This window comes from Panulirus ornatus, chromosome 34, assembly GCF_036320965.1.
Source record: "Panulirus ornatus isolate Po-2019 chromosome 34, ASM3632096v1, whole genome shotgun sequence".
In the NCBI taxonomy this organism is placed as follows: Eukaryota; Metazoa; Arthropoda; class Malacostraca; order Decapoda; family Palinuridae; genus Panulirus; species Panulirus ornatus.
This window is the reverse complement of record NC_092257.1, coordinates 13,108,643-13,126,576: the sequence shown is the minus strand read 5'-3', so window position 1 is coordinate 13,126,576 and position 17,934 is coordinate 13,108,643. Positions and strand designations below refer to the sequence as shown.

Sequence of the window (17,934 nt, the reverse complement as noted above, 5' to 3'; positions counted from 1 at the left end):
AGGAAACAGCCGAAAGAAATGGCCCACCCCCCCCCCATACACATGTATATACATACGTCCACACACGCAAATATACATACCTACACAGCTTTCCATGGTTTACCCCAGACGCTTCATATGCCTTGATTCAATCCACTGACAGCACGTCAACCCCGGTATACCACATCGCTCCAATTCACTCTATTCCTTGCCCTCCTTTCACCCTCCTGCATGTTCAGGCCCCGATCACACAAAATCATTTTCACTCCATCTTTCCACCTCCAGTTTGGTCTCCCTCTTCTCCTCGTTCCCTCCACCTCCGACACATATATCCTCTTGGTCAATCTTTCCTCACTCATTCTCTCCATGTGCCCAAACCACTTCAAAACACCCTCTTCTGCTCTCTCAACCACGCTCTTTTTATTTCCACACATCTCTCTTACCCTTACGTTACTCACTCGATCAAACCACCTCACACCACACATTGTCCTCAAACATCTCATTTCCAGCACATCCATCCTCCTGCGCACAACTCTATCCATAGCCCACGCCTCGCAACCATACAACATTGTTGGAACCACTATTCCTTCAAACATATCCATTTTTGCTTTCCGAGATAATGTTCTCGACTTCCACACATTCTTCAAGGCCCCCAGAATTTTCGCCCCCTCCCCCACCCTATGATCCACTTCCGCTTCCATGGTTCCATCCGCTGCCAGATCCACTCCCAGATATCTAAAACACTTCACCTCCTCCAGTTTTTCTCCATTCAAACTCACCTCCCAATTGACTTGACCCTCAACCCTACTGTACCTAATAACCTTGCTCTTATTCACATTTACTCTTAACTTTCTTCTTCCACACACTTTACCAAACTCAGTCACCAGCTTCTGCAGTTTCTCACATGAATCAGCCACCAGCGCTGTATCATCAGCGAACAACAACTGACTCACTTCCCAAGCTCTCTCATCCCCAACAGACTTCATACTTGCCCCTCTTTCCAAAACTCTTGCATTTACCTCCCTAACAACCCCATCCATAAACAAATTAAACAACCATGGAGACATCACACACCCCTGCCTCAAACCTACATTCACTGAGAACCAATCACTTTCCTCTCTTCCTACACGTACACATGCCTTACATCCTCGATAAAAACTTTTCACTGCTTCTAACAACTTTCCTCCCACACCATATATTCTTAATACCTTCCACAGAGCATCTCTATCAACTCTATCATACGCCTTCTCCAGATCCATAAATGCTACATACAAATCCATTTGCTTTTCTAAGTATTTCTCACATACATTCTTCAAAGCAAACACCTGATCCACACATCCTCTACCACTTCTGAAACCACACTGCTCTTCCCCAATCTGATGATAATAAAAATATTAAATAACCTGTAGGTGCCTCACTATTTCCTGTGCTCTCTTTTTCCCTAATTCTCATTTGGGTTCTTTTAAAGTTTCACAGCATACTATTTATTTTCCAACACTTATACTCATCCCAGACTACCTTTGCCCCTTCCTGCAGACATAATTTGCACACCTCTCTCTCTCTCTCTCTAATTCTTTAATGTTATCATTTCCTTCATTCCATGATATCCCATTTTCCACTTGCCAAGTTTTCACCCTCTCATTTAAGCTCTTTTAAAGTATTCGAACATGTTATGCACAATCACAGCCACATCAATGGGAAGACCTAGAATGTGACCTTGAATTACAAGGAAAAAGTCTCCTTAACACAGCTTACAAGGTGCATGGTGAGTTAGTGATTGATTGTAATGATGGATTAAACCTTGGTGATGAAAAACAGTGTGGGTTTAAGAGAAGAATGTAAGTAGATCTGGTTTTCATTCTTACACTAGCAGAGAAAGTGAAGGGAAGGAAGGTTTATGCTGTACAGTATTAATGAATTTTGAAAGGGATTGTGATAAATTAAGAAAGCACAAATTCATGTTCTGCATGAAATACTTATATGTAGTGGTAGGAGTGCATGTGTGAGGGTAATTGGTGATATTAGTGAGTAGTCTGAAGTAAATATGAGAAAACACCGGGTCATGTGATATGATTACTTAATCGTATAGATGGGGCATTGTATGAGATGACAGTAGGTTGGGGTGATTGAGGCATGATATTTAGCCATGAAAAAGCAAAATAAAAGTTGCTAAAGATGCTGTGTCATTACCGGATTCAGAGGAAGAACTGAAAAGAATCCTACCTGCTTTATCGATACATGTTGAAGGAAAATGCCAGATGTGAATGGGAGTAAAGTTTTGCATGAATGAAAGTAGAAAAATTGTTGTTGATAAGTAGGAAGAGAGGAAAGTGATTGGTTCTCAGTGAATGTAGGTTTGAGGCAGGGGTGTGTGATGTCTCCATGGTTGTTTAATTTGTTTATGGATGGGGTTGTTAGGGAGGTAAATGCAAGAGTTTTGGAAAGAGGGGCAAGTATGAAGTCTGTTGGGGATGAGAGAGCTTGGGAAGTGAGTCAGTTGTTGTTCGCTGATGATACAGCGCTGGTGGCTGATTCATGTGAGAAACTGCAGAAGCTGGTGACTGAGTTTGGTAAAGTGTGTGGAAGAAGAAAGTTAAGAGTAAATGTGAATAAGAGCAAGGTTATTAGGTACAGTAGGGTTGAGGGTCAAGTCACTTGGGAGGTGAGTTTGAATGGAGAAAAACTGGAGGAAGTGAAGTGTTTTAGATATCTGGGAGTGGATCTGGCAGCGGATGGAACCATGGAAGCGGAAGTGGATCATAGGGTGGGGGAGGGGGCGAAAATTCTGGGGGCCTTGAAGAATGTGTGGAAGTCGAGAACATTATCTCGGAAAGCAAAAATGGGTATGTTTGAAGGAATAGTGGTTCCGACAATGTTGTATGGTTGCGAGGCGTGGGCTATGGATAGAGTTGTGCGCAGGAGGATGGATGTGCTGGAAATGAGATGTTTGAGGACAATGTGTGGTGTGAGGTGGTTTGATCGAGTGAGTAACGTAAGGGTAAGAGAGATGTGTGGAAATAAAAAGAGCGTGGTTGAGAGAGCAGAAGAGGGTGTTTTGAAGTGGTTTGGGCACATGGAGAGAATGAGTGAGGAAAGATTGACCAAGAGGATATATGTGTCGGAGGTGGAGGGAACGAGGAGAAGAGGGAGACCAAATTGGAGATGGAAAGATGGAGTGAAAAAGATTTTGTGTGATCGGGGCCTGAACATGCAGGAGGGTGAAAGGAGGGCAAGGAATAGAGTGAATTGGAGCGATGTGGTATACCGGGGTTGACGTGCTGTCAGTGGATTGAATCAAAGCATGTGAAGCGTCTGGGGTAAACCATGGAAAGCTGTGTAGGTATGTATATTTGCATGTGTGGACGTATGTATATACATGTGTATGGGGGGGGGGGGGGCCATTTCTTTCGTCTGTTTCCTTGCCCTACCTCGCAAACGCGGGAGACAGCGACAAAGTATAATAAAAATAAATAAAATATAAGTCATCCACTGTAGAATTGGAAATGCAATGAAAGCTTTAGCGAATGGGAAATACTTAAGCAGAATAGCTCAAGGAACTTCACGGGGGAGTCCTTGTCCCAAAGCCGACGAGTAGATGTGAAACCCTAAGGTTAATAAGTTGGGATAGATAAGAAATGAGAGAAGTACAATAACTTGTGTAGTATAGCTGGTATTGGGAGTACAGATAGAGTGAGAAATGTAGATGCAAGATGTGTGTTGTGAAGAAATTGAGAAAAGCACATGGCTGACAATAATTCAGAATGGTAAGGTTATATAATGTAGAGAAGATATGTGGATCAAGAAGATATATGGTAATGCAGTAGAAGATACATGGAGGAGAGGTGAAATGCAGAAGAGATGGATCGATGTAGTGAAAGTAGAAAAGAGCTAGGGATATTTCAGAAGGAAATGTTAGAGACATGATTGAGGGTTAGTTGCAAATTAATAATTTCTAAGGGGAGGTCATGTGAATGAAAGACATTAATCTTGACGAAACAATGTGGAGTGTTAATTGAAAAAGAAGGAAGTACTTTATTAGTGTGGAAGTCCATGTTTAACTGCTACACTCTGGGCACTTATACAACACACACAAAAAAGAAAAAAAAGAGTTCCTTTGAAGCACTTGTGTGGCATTATGAAAAGAAAGGTGTACTTTTAGGCATGGATGCTGCCAGGCAGGAGCCCACTCAGTCTGTGGTGCAAACTCGGAGGTAATCAAAGGGAATCTGTCTCTACTTAAGTGTATTTCAAATCACCAGCATTTGACATTTACTGTTACTAACACATATCAGACTTCTACCGAACCAGATTAGGAGTACAGACGTGGCAAATGTTACACTGCAGCAGGGAAAGAACATTATCTATAAAGAAATATCTCCCATCCAGGAAAACTACAAAACTGTGATACATCTCTACCATGCTGGAGATGACAGAGTTATGGAAGAACTAGTCCAAAAAGTTAAAAAATCCTCAAAGAATTGTTGTATGGTCTTGTACATGCTTCCCAGCTGGAATTTTGCTGCATCTATCAAATATTTCCTGAACTCCAGTATCCATGCACACAACAGAGAGAGACATTTGGACCAGAACACTTCCCTCATTAGAAAATACCTAAATGCAAAGGGATTATACCTACATGTACCATAACACCTTCCGCTATATACTTTTGCTCTTATGTGAAGAAAGCAGTGGAAACTATTACAAATACTCAGATGTTAAGTCATCAGCTATGCTGATCATCAGATCGACAATGAAAAGCAGACAAACGTTTTCTTTGCTGAAAAAGTACTTGGTGATATTTATTGTATAATACATCACTGCAGCAGAATTCAAAACTAGATCAGGTTAAATAATTCTTACAATGACAGTTTCAGCTGGTGTTGGTGCCTGAGAGAGGAACCCTCATGGATGAATGTACGATAATTTAATGCAAGTTTTCTCTTGAAGGTTCCTTACTTTTGTCATTAGTATACTTGTACACCAACTTTATAGTCTAATCCAGCAGTATGTTGCACTTCCATCTAGCACAAAAAGTTTCTTACTAATGGCTCTTTCCTCTGTCAATAATATTGACTATTCCTCTTTCCTCTCTCAGAGGATTATTACCCCGCCTGATAAGGTCTTAGGTAGTTAGTATACGTTTTGCAATATCCAATAACTTCTTTTTTTCCATAATTTCAAGAAAAAGACTAATTTTCCTTGGCTACTGCTGCTCTTTTGAACTTGATAATCAATTTGTTGACTTAAGTGTTACAGATTAGCTGGGCCTTGCTCTAGTGAACCTTCTATATGACATTTACCATCAGTGCTCAAACATGAAAGGATTTAGATGGGAAAGGTTTACTATAAATTCGTCCCTCTCTTAAGAAATTAAAATCTAAGCATAAATCGAGATTCAGAATTTGGATTCATTCGTTGTCACGCCTCTAGGCATTTGTGGCCACCAGGAACAGCCCAGCTGTACTGCTTCTGACATACCAACAGGGACGAGTCATTACCATCTTGGGGACTCGAGGAGTCAGTGCTGATATCCAGTGTCAGTCGTCGCCCACACCCCTGTGAATGCTAGGCAGATGGTGACGTGGCCAGATGTCACAGAGTCCTTCTTTCGGTGGTGACCTGTCTCGGTTCTCAAGGGATGCTTGGGTCAAGGCTACCCGACGGGGCCTACAAAGTACCTCGCAAGGGGGAAATATCAAGTTCTAGGATGTGGTGAGCTGGAGATTCTTTGGCTGTATGAGCAATGCTTCCGGAATTGTCGAGACCTGAAGCACCTTCCGAGACTGGTTCAGATGCCCTCACAGAGATTCCTACTTGGTAAATATTTGAGGGACGAGCTTTTCTTCTTTCCCAGCAGATTGCTAAATGTCTCGCCAGTTCAGAAGTAATGTTTGGCCAGTTCAGAAGCAATGTCTGGCCAGTTCAGAAGCAATGCCTGGCCAGTTCAGAAGCAATGCCTGGCCAGTTCAGAAGCAATGCCTGGCCAGTTCAGAAGCAATGTCTGGCCAGTTCAGAAGCAATTAGATGAAAATGCTGATACCACAGCATTCTTGTTATATACACAAACTCATACAAGGTTCTGAAGGCCTCACGTGAATCTTATAATGAAAAATACAGGATTTCGTCCCAGAGTTCTTCTGTATAGCATTACGAACATGCCAAACTTGTCCGTTTTCCGTCGCATTGACCATATAGTTATCTTTTCTTCCTCGTGTGAACAAGTCTGACTGAATATCATAGACACATAGCAAATGGGTTTTAGTTCAATATTCAATCCACCACTCTAAATACTCAACACTTTCATCACTTCGACTAAGAACACAAAAACAGTCGACTATCGGGAAAAGCGATACCCTCCTATTACATAGAGAGGTAAGCTGTAGGACAAGAATTCCATCTGCACACTCCATAGATAACAAGAAATCCAGTGGAAGCTGTAGAACTCTAGAGAGGTGACAACGAATCCAGTGGGAACTGAAAAATCTCATAACGGGAACCTAACACTATACTACAAAAAAAAAAACAAGATTATACGTGAGAACTGAAAACTACAGCCAAACAGGGACTGTGGCAAGTTTGCTTTGCCTTCAAGTCGTCAGAAGGAAGTACAATAAACTTAATCAATCTAGAAGCATCAGCAGAGTTCACTCACTAGGTAAAAACTCCCCTTCCCCACCACCTCTCCCCACCCCAGTAATGGAGCTAGGTGGGGTGGGAGGTGACCCTGGACGAGGGAACTCTGTCGATGGTCCTAGATTGATTATCTTATCTCGAGTGTATCAGGGACCTGCCGGACAACACTTGCCAGTACACAGCGTTCATTACGTCAGTGGTTAGGTAACTACTTTTTTTCCTTATGAATATGTAGGAAGATAGATAGAAACAGAGATAGAGATATTTGTCTCTAGAGATGTCAAACACTACATCCGTTGACAGAAAAGTACTACATTTTATCAGTATACTACTACTACTACATCATCTGTAAACCATATGTAAGTTTTGTAGTTCCTCTAACAATGATTCTTATGCATTGGAGGTTATGGATGCAGCCACGTCGCAATGTGATTGGAGGACATTTTCAGGTTGGAGAGGGATTACCGCAAGTGTTGACCAACCTCAGTCATTGTGTTCAGGAGGGACACTCAAGTAATATTGTGTGTATTGCCTTAAAGAGATTTGAGATGGATCATCGGATTCTGTTAGTTCATGTTTGGATGGTCGGGTTCTGTCAACTTATATATATATATAGGTGGATGGGTTCAGTCGTCTATATGTGTCAATGGTCGGATCTAAGTCTAAATGGTTAAGTTACCCTGCACTGGAACAGTTTGGTCGCGTAATTTCAAAGGTGTCGAACTTCTTGATTCTGTTGTTTCGAAGCTCTTGTTGTCTCGCTGAAGCAGAGGACTATCCTTGGTGTCTCTTCTCTTGCCTCCATCTCAATAACTTGCTGCTCCTCGCAATATCAACCTGTGTTAATAGAATAGACACCAAAATATTAGAGGAACGTGAAAGGGAAGTCTTTGGTTTAAGATAATTTATTCCCTAAAATTTCCTAACGTTTTTTGGACTAAAGATCTTTCAATTACACATCTCAATGTTTACGCTTCATTCATTGAGTATATAGCATGTCTATGCATTTGCTATAGGCTTACGTAATTAATATGCGTAATAGATAAACTTTTTACGAATAATCTTTGAAAACAAAATACTATCTGGTTAATATGTCAAAATTGACCGGTCACTGAATCAAACTCTCTTATCCATTCTGTATACTGTCATTCCCAGTGTTATATATGCTTTCGAGTGATCTCATATTCTTGATAAGTCTTTGATTTAGCCACAGCTGGTGCTGGTCGTTGCTACATTCATTCATAATCCCATTAATCTCTGTGTTCTGAGGCGTCACTTAACGCGAGCGTGTGCATGTCTCTGTCTGTGTATATACATATATTCACCAGTGGGAGGTTAGGTGTGAGGAGGAGGAGGTAGGGTGTTTGTGCAGTGGTACTGGTGAGGAGAACCTACTAGTTGTGACCTATGACCTGACCTCCTCCCTAGGGGCTGCCCTGCCCTGGGTAACACCACCATCTCCCACAAGAGGTCTCTCTGGTATCTGATGGAAACGATTATACCCCTTTTACACTTTTCGTAAACAATGGTGAAAGAGGATATCTAGTTGGTTTATGTAAAGCGTTAGAAGAGATCGTGTGAACTTGAAGGTCTGTATAAGAAACGATAACAGATGGTGACAGCTTTCTTAATACTGTCTCATCAATTCGGTCATCAGTTACGACAAATCATTACTGTGTACAGAATGAATGACCCAGGTAACATCATATTGATGGTCGTTCCTTTACTTTTATAGGTACAAGAACTTCGCCCCTTTTACTACAATAGTTATCACGTAAATGTTCAGTTATTTCCTTAAGCAAAGCAGAAAAAAAAGAAGATTTAAGACGAAGGATGTGTCAGACTGCGGGACATAAGGATGTGTCAGAGGACATGAGACCAACAGTTGTGTGGGAGATCCTATGTGCCGATCACATTACGTCCTCCACATATTTCATCTCCTGACTCTAACTTGACGCCATGACGAGGGGCTGTGTGTTCATTGTGTTGGGGGCTCCAGGCTACAGCACAACCCTATGACGTGCAGACTTGTCCTTAAAAGTGCAAAACTTTTTACTCTACGGTACGACGCCTAATCAACCAAGGTACGATAACATGTTACTAAAGAATGGCAACTCATCATTTGACCATAAATTCGGGCACAAAACTCATCACTTGAGTAAGATAACTCATCAGCTGAGTACAGTAACTTGGAGATGAATGACTGAATAAGATGATTTACAGGAACAGTGAGTAACATAACTAGGAGTGTGATGATACAACGAGTTCGATAATGATAACTGGGCAATGACTATTGTCTCGTGCGTTTGACGCGGAATCAGTTGGTTAAGAGGACGAAAATGGAGTGAGGTTGGGATCCTTCTCCGTGTTCTAAACTTAAAATTTAACAGAGAAAAGAACCCGACTGTTCTTTACCCAACATTAGTATCAAATCATGTTAACGCTGATAAAGTTAGAAATGGATCAGCGGCTGACTCGGAAGTGAACATAAGTTGGGTCATGACGGGTCACGAGTGGTTATGGCTGACCCACTTCACCCCGGAGTGGATCACGGTCAAGTTACAACATATGATCGCAAGCAACTTTAACACCTCCTTCAAGGGATGTGGTTAAGGACATAAGCACTACGTATAAGGACCTTATTGAATCTCTATATAGAGCTCGGACTACGTAAGGATATCCTACACCTATAAGCCAAAGTTCTGAAGGATTCGATTCAGAGTTTTGACCAGTAAAGGTTCTGAAGCATTCGAAGCAGAATCTCGAGATACGATAGTTACGAATCGACCCCCCTGGATGGCGACAAGACAGAAGATAGGCTTAAGGACAGAAATCGATAGACAGAACACCTGAGACGAAACAGGAGCTGTAGACGGAGCCAACCAACAGGACGGGGTTAATTACGACTCTACATCCATGGCCTGAGGTGAGAAAAGAAACAAAAGAGAGAAAAACGATCGAAGCCAATGGTCCGACACTGTTCCAAATCCCGTGAATCTGAATCAGTAAAACGCTTCATTTGGACAATTTCGTGATCATTTGAAACCTGGGAACAACATAGCCTCTCGAGGAGGGATAGAAAACAACAACAAAGATAAAAATCGGTATTTCCCTTGTATACTCACCACTCCTACCTCTCTAGTCATTTTCCCATCTTAGCTACAGTCTGAAGGCCTCGGTGCACACATTTTTTTGACATATCTTACAAAATTCCAATTTAGAATCCGTGATTTCATGAGGAATATGATTAAAAAAAAAAGAACAAGGTTGTTACAGAATTCTGGTAGTATTGAGGAAGAGCGGATAAAGACTGGCGTCAGTGGTGACCTGGTAATGTTTTCCTATATTGGAGGTTACCAGGACAATGTGAGGGGAACACCTCCTTCCGGTCTGATAGTCACGTTGACGTAGAGGTTGGGTGACTCACAAGGTACCAAATTCATGTAAACAATAATACAAACAGGTACGAAACACAGGTACAAAGTGGTACACACGTAATATACAAGAGGTACCAGGACCCTATTATACAAACACGACGATGCTAGAAGAGATAGGCTCCCACCGGTAAACAGAGGTACGCTGGAGGAATAGTTACACTCACACACACACACACAGGAACCCGCAGCTCCTGCTTCAGGTTTTTTTCAGAAATTAACAGTCTTTTGGAAAAACGTTCAAATACGCTTTTCGTAAAGAGGTTCTTTTGATTGTTTCATAATAGTCTAGACATTTCAACCACACACACACACACACACACACACAGAGCAAGAAGTTCATTTTCTATATGGTTATCGTTGACCTAAAGGCCATATTAACCCATACCTACCCATCATGACCACACTTACCCATGGTGGCCAACACCTTCCCATGTTCTCAAACGTACCGTAATCCAACAACCTTGGCGAACGAGGCTGTTGAATGGGAATAATCTTCAATAAAACTTGGCTGATGCGCCCACCTCTCGTGTAGGTTTCGTCTCCTTTACGAACTCGGTTCGACTACCTGCCTGCCTGCCTGCTTGCCAGGCCTCTCGAACAAGTTGAGGCTGGCTGGCTGGCGTAGGACTATTAAGTTGTCTTCGGCTGTGTACATGTGACTCCAGCTAGGACTTGATAATACAGAAGACTGTATTTATTTTCCTTACTTTTCCCGCGCTAAAATCACACTCATTTACACCACAGGATTAGAGAGTGAGGAAGTGTGAAGTGGTCGGAGAGATGGAGCTGTTACCGCCGTTGTTAGCATAGAACATGGGGCGCTTCCACAAGTTGGGACATTACTTTCCCCCAAGTCATGGTGTTGGGTATGAATAACTCAGCTTCGCTATGTGTTTCGACACCTCCACAAGCTCTCTACGGCGACGCATCATTATTAGCAAGTTCGAAGCCTCAAAAATCTATATCTCCCCTTAAACCTACCTGAGTCACGAAGCCTCAGACGGCGCTAGAATTAATGAACGAATGAACTATTATTCTAAAGGGACACTAATATGCGGCATACAAATTATACAAACTTGTATCTTAGAGTCCTACGGTACGACACCTGTCTAATGATTCTGATGGTTCGACACCTGTCTCATGATTCTGATGGTCCGACACCTGTCTCATGATTCTGATGGTTCGACACCTGTCTCATGATTCTGATGGTTCGACACCTGTCTCATGATTCTGATGGTTCGACACCTGTCTCATGATTCTGATGGTTCGACACCTGTCTCATGATTCTGATGGTTCGACACCTGTCTCATGATTCTGATGGTTCGACACCTGTGTCATATAGCTCTGAAGCACCGAAGCTTGTCTTACAGCCTGCTCTCTCTCTCTCTGTGCATAATCTCCATGGCACAGAGTCCTAACGCTCCCTGCTAACCCCTGGGACCGGAATGGAGTACAAGGAGAGAGAGAGAGAGATAGAGAGAGAAAGCAGCGACCGAGAAGGAAGAGAGAGGAACACGGAAGGAAGGCGTGGACACGGAGGGAAGGGGAAGAACAACGAGGAGATAAATAGACACGTCAAGGATGAAGGTGAACAAGGGGGGGGGGGGACTGTACGAGGTCATGACGTTCGAATCATTGATGTTAATGGTTATTGATGGCGTACCAAGCTGTGCCGGGGCGGCCAGGGGTAGAGACTGACAGTGAGTCATATAGTAATGGATGACCTTTAGAAATTATCCTTAACACAGAAGATGTTGTGAGGTTCTTCAGTTGGTGGAGTCTAAAGCTGGACGCTGATGGCCTGAATGAACCCTGGCTGTCGATTGGCCAAAAGCCCCAAATAACCAGACTGACACCACACACTGGTCCAAACATATACACGTATATATGTACACACACACACACACATATATATATATATATATATATATATATATATATATATATATATATATGTCCTCATGAGTCTATATATATATATAATATATATATATATATATATATATATATATATATATATATATATATATATATAGACTCATGAGGACACATGCACATGTACACATACGGTGCTCCAGGCATCACACACACACACACACACACTGGTGCACATAACCGTACAGACAGATCAACACAGGTAGACAGATGATCATATACGAACATAATCACATGCATGGCTATAACACCGCAGGGTGTGTGTGTGTGTGTGTGTGTAAGACTTCCATTCGACAGCTTAACTAGCTTGTTAAGATCCTAATTTACGAGACGCATATGGAAAATGAATTGTCTGCAGGCAAATTCTAGACGCGTCTGCTGACGTAGAATAGACGCACTTCTAAGATTAATGGATAAGCAAATGTTCAGCAGACTTTCCACAGCGTATAACCTAACTTAACAACAACAAACGGACAACAGAAGACAAACAATCATGTTCCACTGCATTACGTAGTACAGGGACTCGCCAGTGAGATCACTGTATCACTATTTAGAACGTCACCCATCACTGTCTGTCAGGAGGGGGGTGTGGGAGAGGTGCAGTGACTCATACACACACACACACACACACACACACACACGAGTTATGAATGGAGAGGATGAGGGAGCGAGGGGCCGGTTGTTGGTGTGTGGGGTGCCTGGGACGTTGTGGGATGGGGTGCCTGGGACGTTGTGGGGAGAAAGGGGAGGATGGATGAGAGGCATTATTGTGGTCGAAGCTTGGGACGGTCACAGGGGGTGTGGGGGGGAGGACCTTAGAGCAGAAAATCTTTCCTTTCACGTTGCCTTAGGACATTTCTAGGCCGATACACTTCCCAACCTCAAGGTCATCATCTGACCCATTGTCGCTCTGCATTCATAACCTCTGCTTGTTATCTCCCTCTTCTTCACCATCATCATCATCTCTCTTCTCTTGACCACCCACCCCTTCCCCCCCTTTGTCTTGCGTCGCCTATCTCGTCTGAATGAATAACCGAACGTCCCTTCACTCTCCTCACGGTGCATTCATCCTCAGACCCCGTGTTCTGTGCACAATATCACCTGCGTCACTTTGTCCCTCTCTTGGTAAAGCGAATCTGGTGAGCGTATATGACTCGCGTATTGGTGCTGGGAGAGAGGGTAGTGTGTGGCGAGGTGTAGGGAGATGTAGGGAGGAGTTTGGAAGTGTAAGGGGTTGCAGGAGGTGTAGTAAGGTGTAGCAAGAGACGGTTGGTAGGTCAGGTAGGAGATGGGAAGTGGTGGTAGTGGCTGGGGCTGGGTGATATGTTGAAAAGCTTCTTCCGTACCACGTCTCAGGCGAATGGACAGGAATAGAAAATAGAAAATAGAAAATTTGAGAGAGAGCCACGATAGACGGGGGGATAGGAATGTTTGGCACCATAGATAGAATTTTAAAGTTAACGAAGACATGGGAAATAGACAGGTACTGCACTGTGAAGGAGGGGGAATATAACAGAAAAAAGTAGAATAAAAAAGATATTTTCAAATAAACATGTTACGATTTGGGAAAGAAGCACTGAGGGATAATAGTATCTCAAAACGGAAGAACGTCATACCCTCTCCTTATCTCCAGTGATAAGAGCCACGCGCGCCTTATTCTATAACATAATGAGGAGAAACTCGTTTATGCAATGTTCTCTGGGATTACCTCACATAAACATTGGTTACTCATAAGAGAATCGTATATAACATCGTGGAATAGGATGGAAAACCTCCACAACCCCCTCCCCTCCCCCCAGATTTATGATCTGTGCTGGAAACCTTTTTACATTTCCTTCCACACCGAGCAAGGGAGACTTGTGCGCAGTTTACTCGCCGAGGTCGACAGCGGAGTCTGTGACCTGTGACGAAGAATGTTCACGACAGACGAAGGAACCGGTCTGCTCCCTGCCAGTGAGGGCAGAGCCTTCCATACTCTCTTTAAAGATGTGTGTGTGTGTGTGCGAGAGAGAGAGAGAGAGAGAGAGAGAGAGAGAGAGAGAGAGAGAGAGAGAGAGAGAGAGAGAGAGAGAGAGAGAGAGAGAGAAAGGTATAACCCCAGAGAGCAATGTAACGAAATGAGGGTAGTAAGGGTGGGTGAAGATTGACTGCAAACCCATAAGAAACCGCAGAACCTCCACCACAACAGAAGATAAGCCTCATCGCAAACTTCTTCTCCTCCCTCATTCCTACGGAACGTCCATGTCAGCATACTCTCCAGTCCTCAGTACATGGTACGTAAACCTTTATAACAATTTCCTTGTAAACTGGCGTGGGTACGAGGCTTCAGCTTTACCCACCCGCGTCTATTACATACGGAATAGGACTGGTATTCCCTTTCAGATGATAACCATTATCATAGACCATCAGGTCGTCTTGTTATCTGTCCCACCCCATGCCCTAACTTTTGTCACGGGCCAACGAGCGCTCTGTTTTCTTTGTCTTCACTAAGTGCTTTCCTCCTGAAGTGCCTTGGTCATAGGCCATCGGATGTTCTGTTCTCTGTTCTCAAACTACCTCCCCCACCCCCCCTCGAGATAACGTGACAGGAAGCGCATACACATCGAAGAACTGACTGACATCATGGATGACGTCACGTTTGATTCTATGTTCGACACTCATTCAACACAGAAAACAGGATATGAGAGTACGCTAGTAGAAACGTGGTGGTTTGTATCCTGTCTCCTTCTCGAAAAAAGCGAAGTTGCGTAAGGCAGAGGAGAATGACTGACTTTAGAAATGCAGTGGAAATTCTCGTCTTTGTTTCCTTCACTCGACATGTGTTTAGGATTTATATTATTTCCTTGGGCATCGCAATTCACGAAGAGAAAAAGTATTTAACGTTATGCTTTTAACAGCTTGAAGAATTTAGCTGCAGGAAGCGTCATGTCAACAACAAGAGAAGTGATTTGATCTAGTTCTCATGACGCTGACCTAAGAAAGGCTTCTCACTGCCGCTTCCCCCTTTTTTTTTCATCTATGTGCAGACTGGCCACTCGAGGATTGACCGTTATATTATTTTCCTCTTTCCGTCATAACAAAGATGTGGAGACTCTTCCGTCTGATGTTGTACCCTATTCCAATTTCATACCTTCCCATGTTCAAGTCTACAAACACCCTGTGCATCCCGTATTAATCCCTTAAATAACCATCTTCCCTCATAATCATTCTCCTCACCTTTCATCGAGAGAGCCAATGCGAGTCCACGCTCATGTATGTGATCATCACACGCAGGCCTGAGGTCGGGTTGGCTGTGGGTAGGTGGCGTGGTGGACTCGGTGAGAATGTGGAGAATGGCAGATAGTTTGACCACTGATACTTCTGATATACAGATGGCACACTGACCTTCCTCCCTCAAAGGTCAGTGGGACGCTGCCAAGCAGGCAGGCCTGTTGTCACAGACCAGCTCTCCTGTCCTATTCCCGTCCTGTAGCGAGTAACTTCGTCAAAGACCATCTGGTCTTCTGTTAACTGTCCTTCCTGTTTACCACTGCGTTGCCCCGGGAATGGCCTGGAAAGCTGTCGGGAAAAAGATAATGGATTAGTTACCAATCTTTCCCAAGTGAAGAGTAATATGGAGATAAGGAGATAGTTAATTACAGATAATGTATCTTCGACCAGTTGGGAGATCTTAAGAGCCTGCCAATGGAGGAAGAAGGTCCTTCCAGGTTGTCATCCAGCGAAGTCGTTGTAAAACGAAAACTAAAACATTGGGGAACGAGATCGATGGTGAGGAAAGAAAACGGAGTCAAATATAAGAGATATGAGACATCAGATGGGAGAGGATCAGTCCCACATGAATCTTGATCCAAGCGTCTTGTGGCTACGTGAAACCCTATAGGAGGATGGAGGGACTTCATGAGTGAAGTCACGTGATGTACAGGAGGGGAAGCGGTGATTTCGAACGCAAAGGCGGCGACTTAAACCTGTGAGAAAGTTGACTGTCAAGTGATGATTGAATGGAAGTGGATCGCATAAACTTAGTCACATTACTTATGTGTATGTGTATGTGTAGATGTTCACGACGGGGTCTGTGATAATGACGGAGAGGAGGACATGGAAGTGCCATCATTTAATACATCTTCTCTGTATGTTCAGGCTTCGTTGCATGAATAAACTGCTGATTACACCACACGCACACACACACACACACACACACACACACACACACATTTGCGTAAAACACACCAACGCAGTTCACTTGACGCCGAGGACAACGTGCCATTGTTATGGCTGGCCATTCCTGGCACCAGTGTGGGGGAGGGGAGGAGGTGAACACGTGAAGTCCTCCCACCGCGTGACGTACACAGGACTTTCCCCTCAACACTGCAGCAGACCTCTTCGACCATGATGAGGGAGGCTGAAGGTGCTGACGTCTGAGGTTTGCTGGCACCGACCGTCTGGTTGCTGGCACCACCCGTCTGTCTGGTCGAGTTCCCCGTTGTGTGAGCCGGCCGTACTCCGTTGTTGAAGTCGGCCGTTGGCGCGGCTGTGAAACACGATCCCCAGGCGAAGATAAGACGAAATCTTTGTCGCAGTGTCGACACAAGGGGCAGAGCTGAAGTACCACAGACTGAGGAGGAGGAGGAGGAGGGAGGTGTGAGGAGGGTGGTATAACCCAGACGACAGGATGGTTAGGTTGTGGGTCAATGGCGACCAAGAGTCGGACACCAGAGCTTTAACAGTGAGGAGGAGAAAGAAGAACCCGGAACGACACGTGGCCCACGCATAACTCAGGGTTGTATCCTTGTGGCGGTAACTAGAATGTGATGATATTACATTCACCCACAACAAGAATGTGAGGAGAAAATAATATGGACCAAAAAATGACACGTGGGGAGGACTGCCTTGCTTAATCTGCCTTCCCCCCTTACACACACACACACACACACACACACACACACACACACACACACTCCCCTGCCTTAACACCAAACAAGCACTAATTTTCTAAGGTGTTTGGATCATACACTTACCACTGTTCATGCAATATGTTTCTCTGCCGCTATGGTGCTTCAAGTAGCACTGATCGAGCAACAATTTTCTTGGCTTACAAAGTGCTTTTTAGAATGCTAAAGAGGCTGTCTAAACACCGCTACAGAGGCTGCCTCCTCACTGCTAAAGAGGCTGTCTAGTCTTACTCTCAGTTCGACCACAGTGGGCACCCTAACACGGATGGTCTATAAGGGAAGAGGCACCAAATGAGGTAATTCGTCAAGCATCACATAGTTAACGTCTTCGACTGAAGTCTTCGCAGACGCCAGGATCGTCTTCAGTATACTGTGAGGAGGACGAGATGACTATATACCTCGTGAGGTGGGATGTGACCTAACACCTGCACCCACTCACCCTTCGTCAGGTGGACTAACCAAACATTTCCTCACCTCCCTCCCTCACTGTGACCTAACACTTGTCGTCATCTGTCGCAAGTATTCACGACTAGGCAGCAGCTGCCTACTACAGCGGCGCTACTTAACGATTGCAAACTGTACCGAAAGTAACCGCATTTACGACTTTACGTCCAATATTGAACTGAGGAGAGAGATAGTATCAAATTCACCTTCGTCTTCAGACGTCGGGGGGGAGGTACTGGATGACCGAGACGCTGCGATTTAGTTAACTTGTTTATAAACTGCCCTTGCGAAGGTCATCGTCTTGGGGACTCCCTCGCTCGTAGCAATGAAAGAAGGCGGGAAAGATACGACACATCTTCTTCGGTCATCTAACGATGTACATTAAAGGTTCTGATATCCTCAATATACGTTAAGGAGTTCGAATATCCCTGATATACGTTGCAGGGGTTCTGATACCCCTAATATACATTGCAGGGGTTCTGATACCCCTAATATACATTGCAGGGGTTCTGATACCCCTAATATACGTTACAGGGGTTCTGATACCCCTAATATAC

The 17,934-nt window shown here is 43.8% G+C and overlaps 1 protein-coding gene across 1 annotated transcript in view; it reads right to left on the bottom strand.

Moving 5' to 3' along the window:
- Positions 1 to 3,303: 3,303 nt before the first annotated feature.
- The window catches only part of LOC139759870 (uncharacterized), a 79,929-nt gene continuing 65,298 nt past the window's right edge, over positions 3,304 to 17,934 (bottom strand). The window contains exons 4-5 of the mRNA XM_071682392.1: positions 15,201 to 15,542; positions 3,304 to 7,449 (exon numbers count right to left, since the gene is read on the bottom strand). Of these exons, the coding sequence (XP_071538493.1) occupies positions 15,378 to 15,542 (165 nt within the window). The 3' untranslated portion in view covers positions 3,304 to 7,449; positions 15,201 to 15,377. The remainder of the gene's footprint in view (positions 7,450 to 15,200; positions 15,543 to 17,934) is intronic.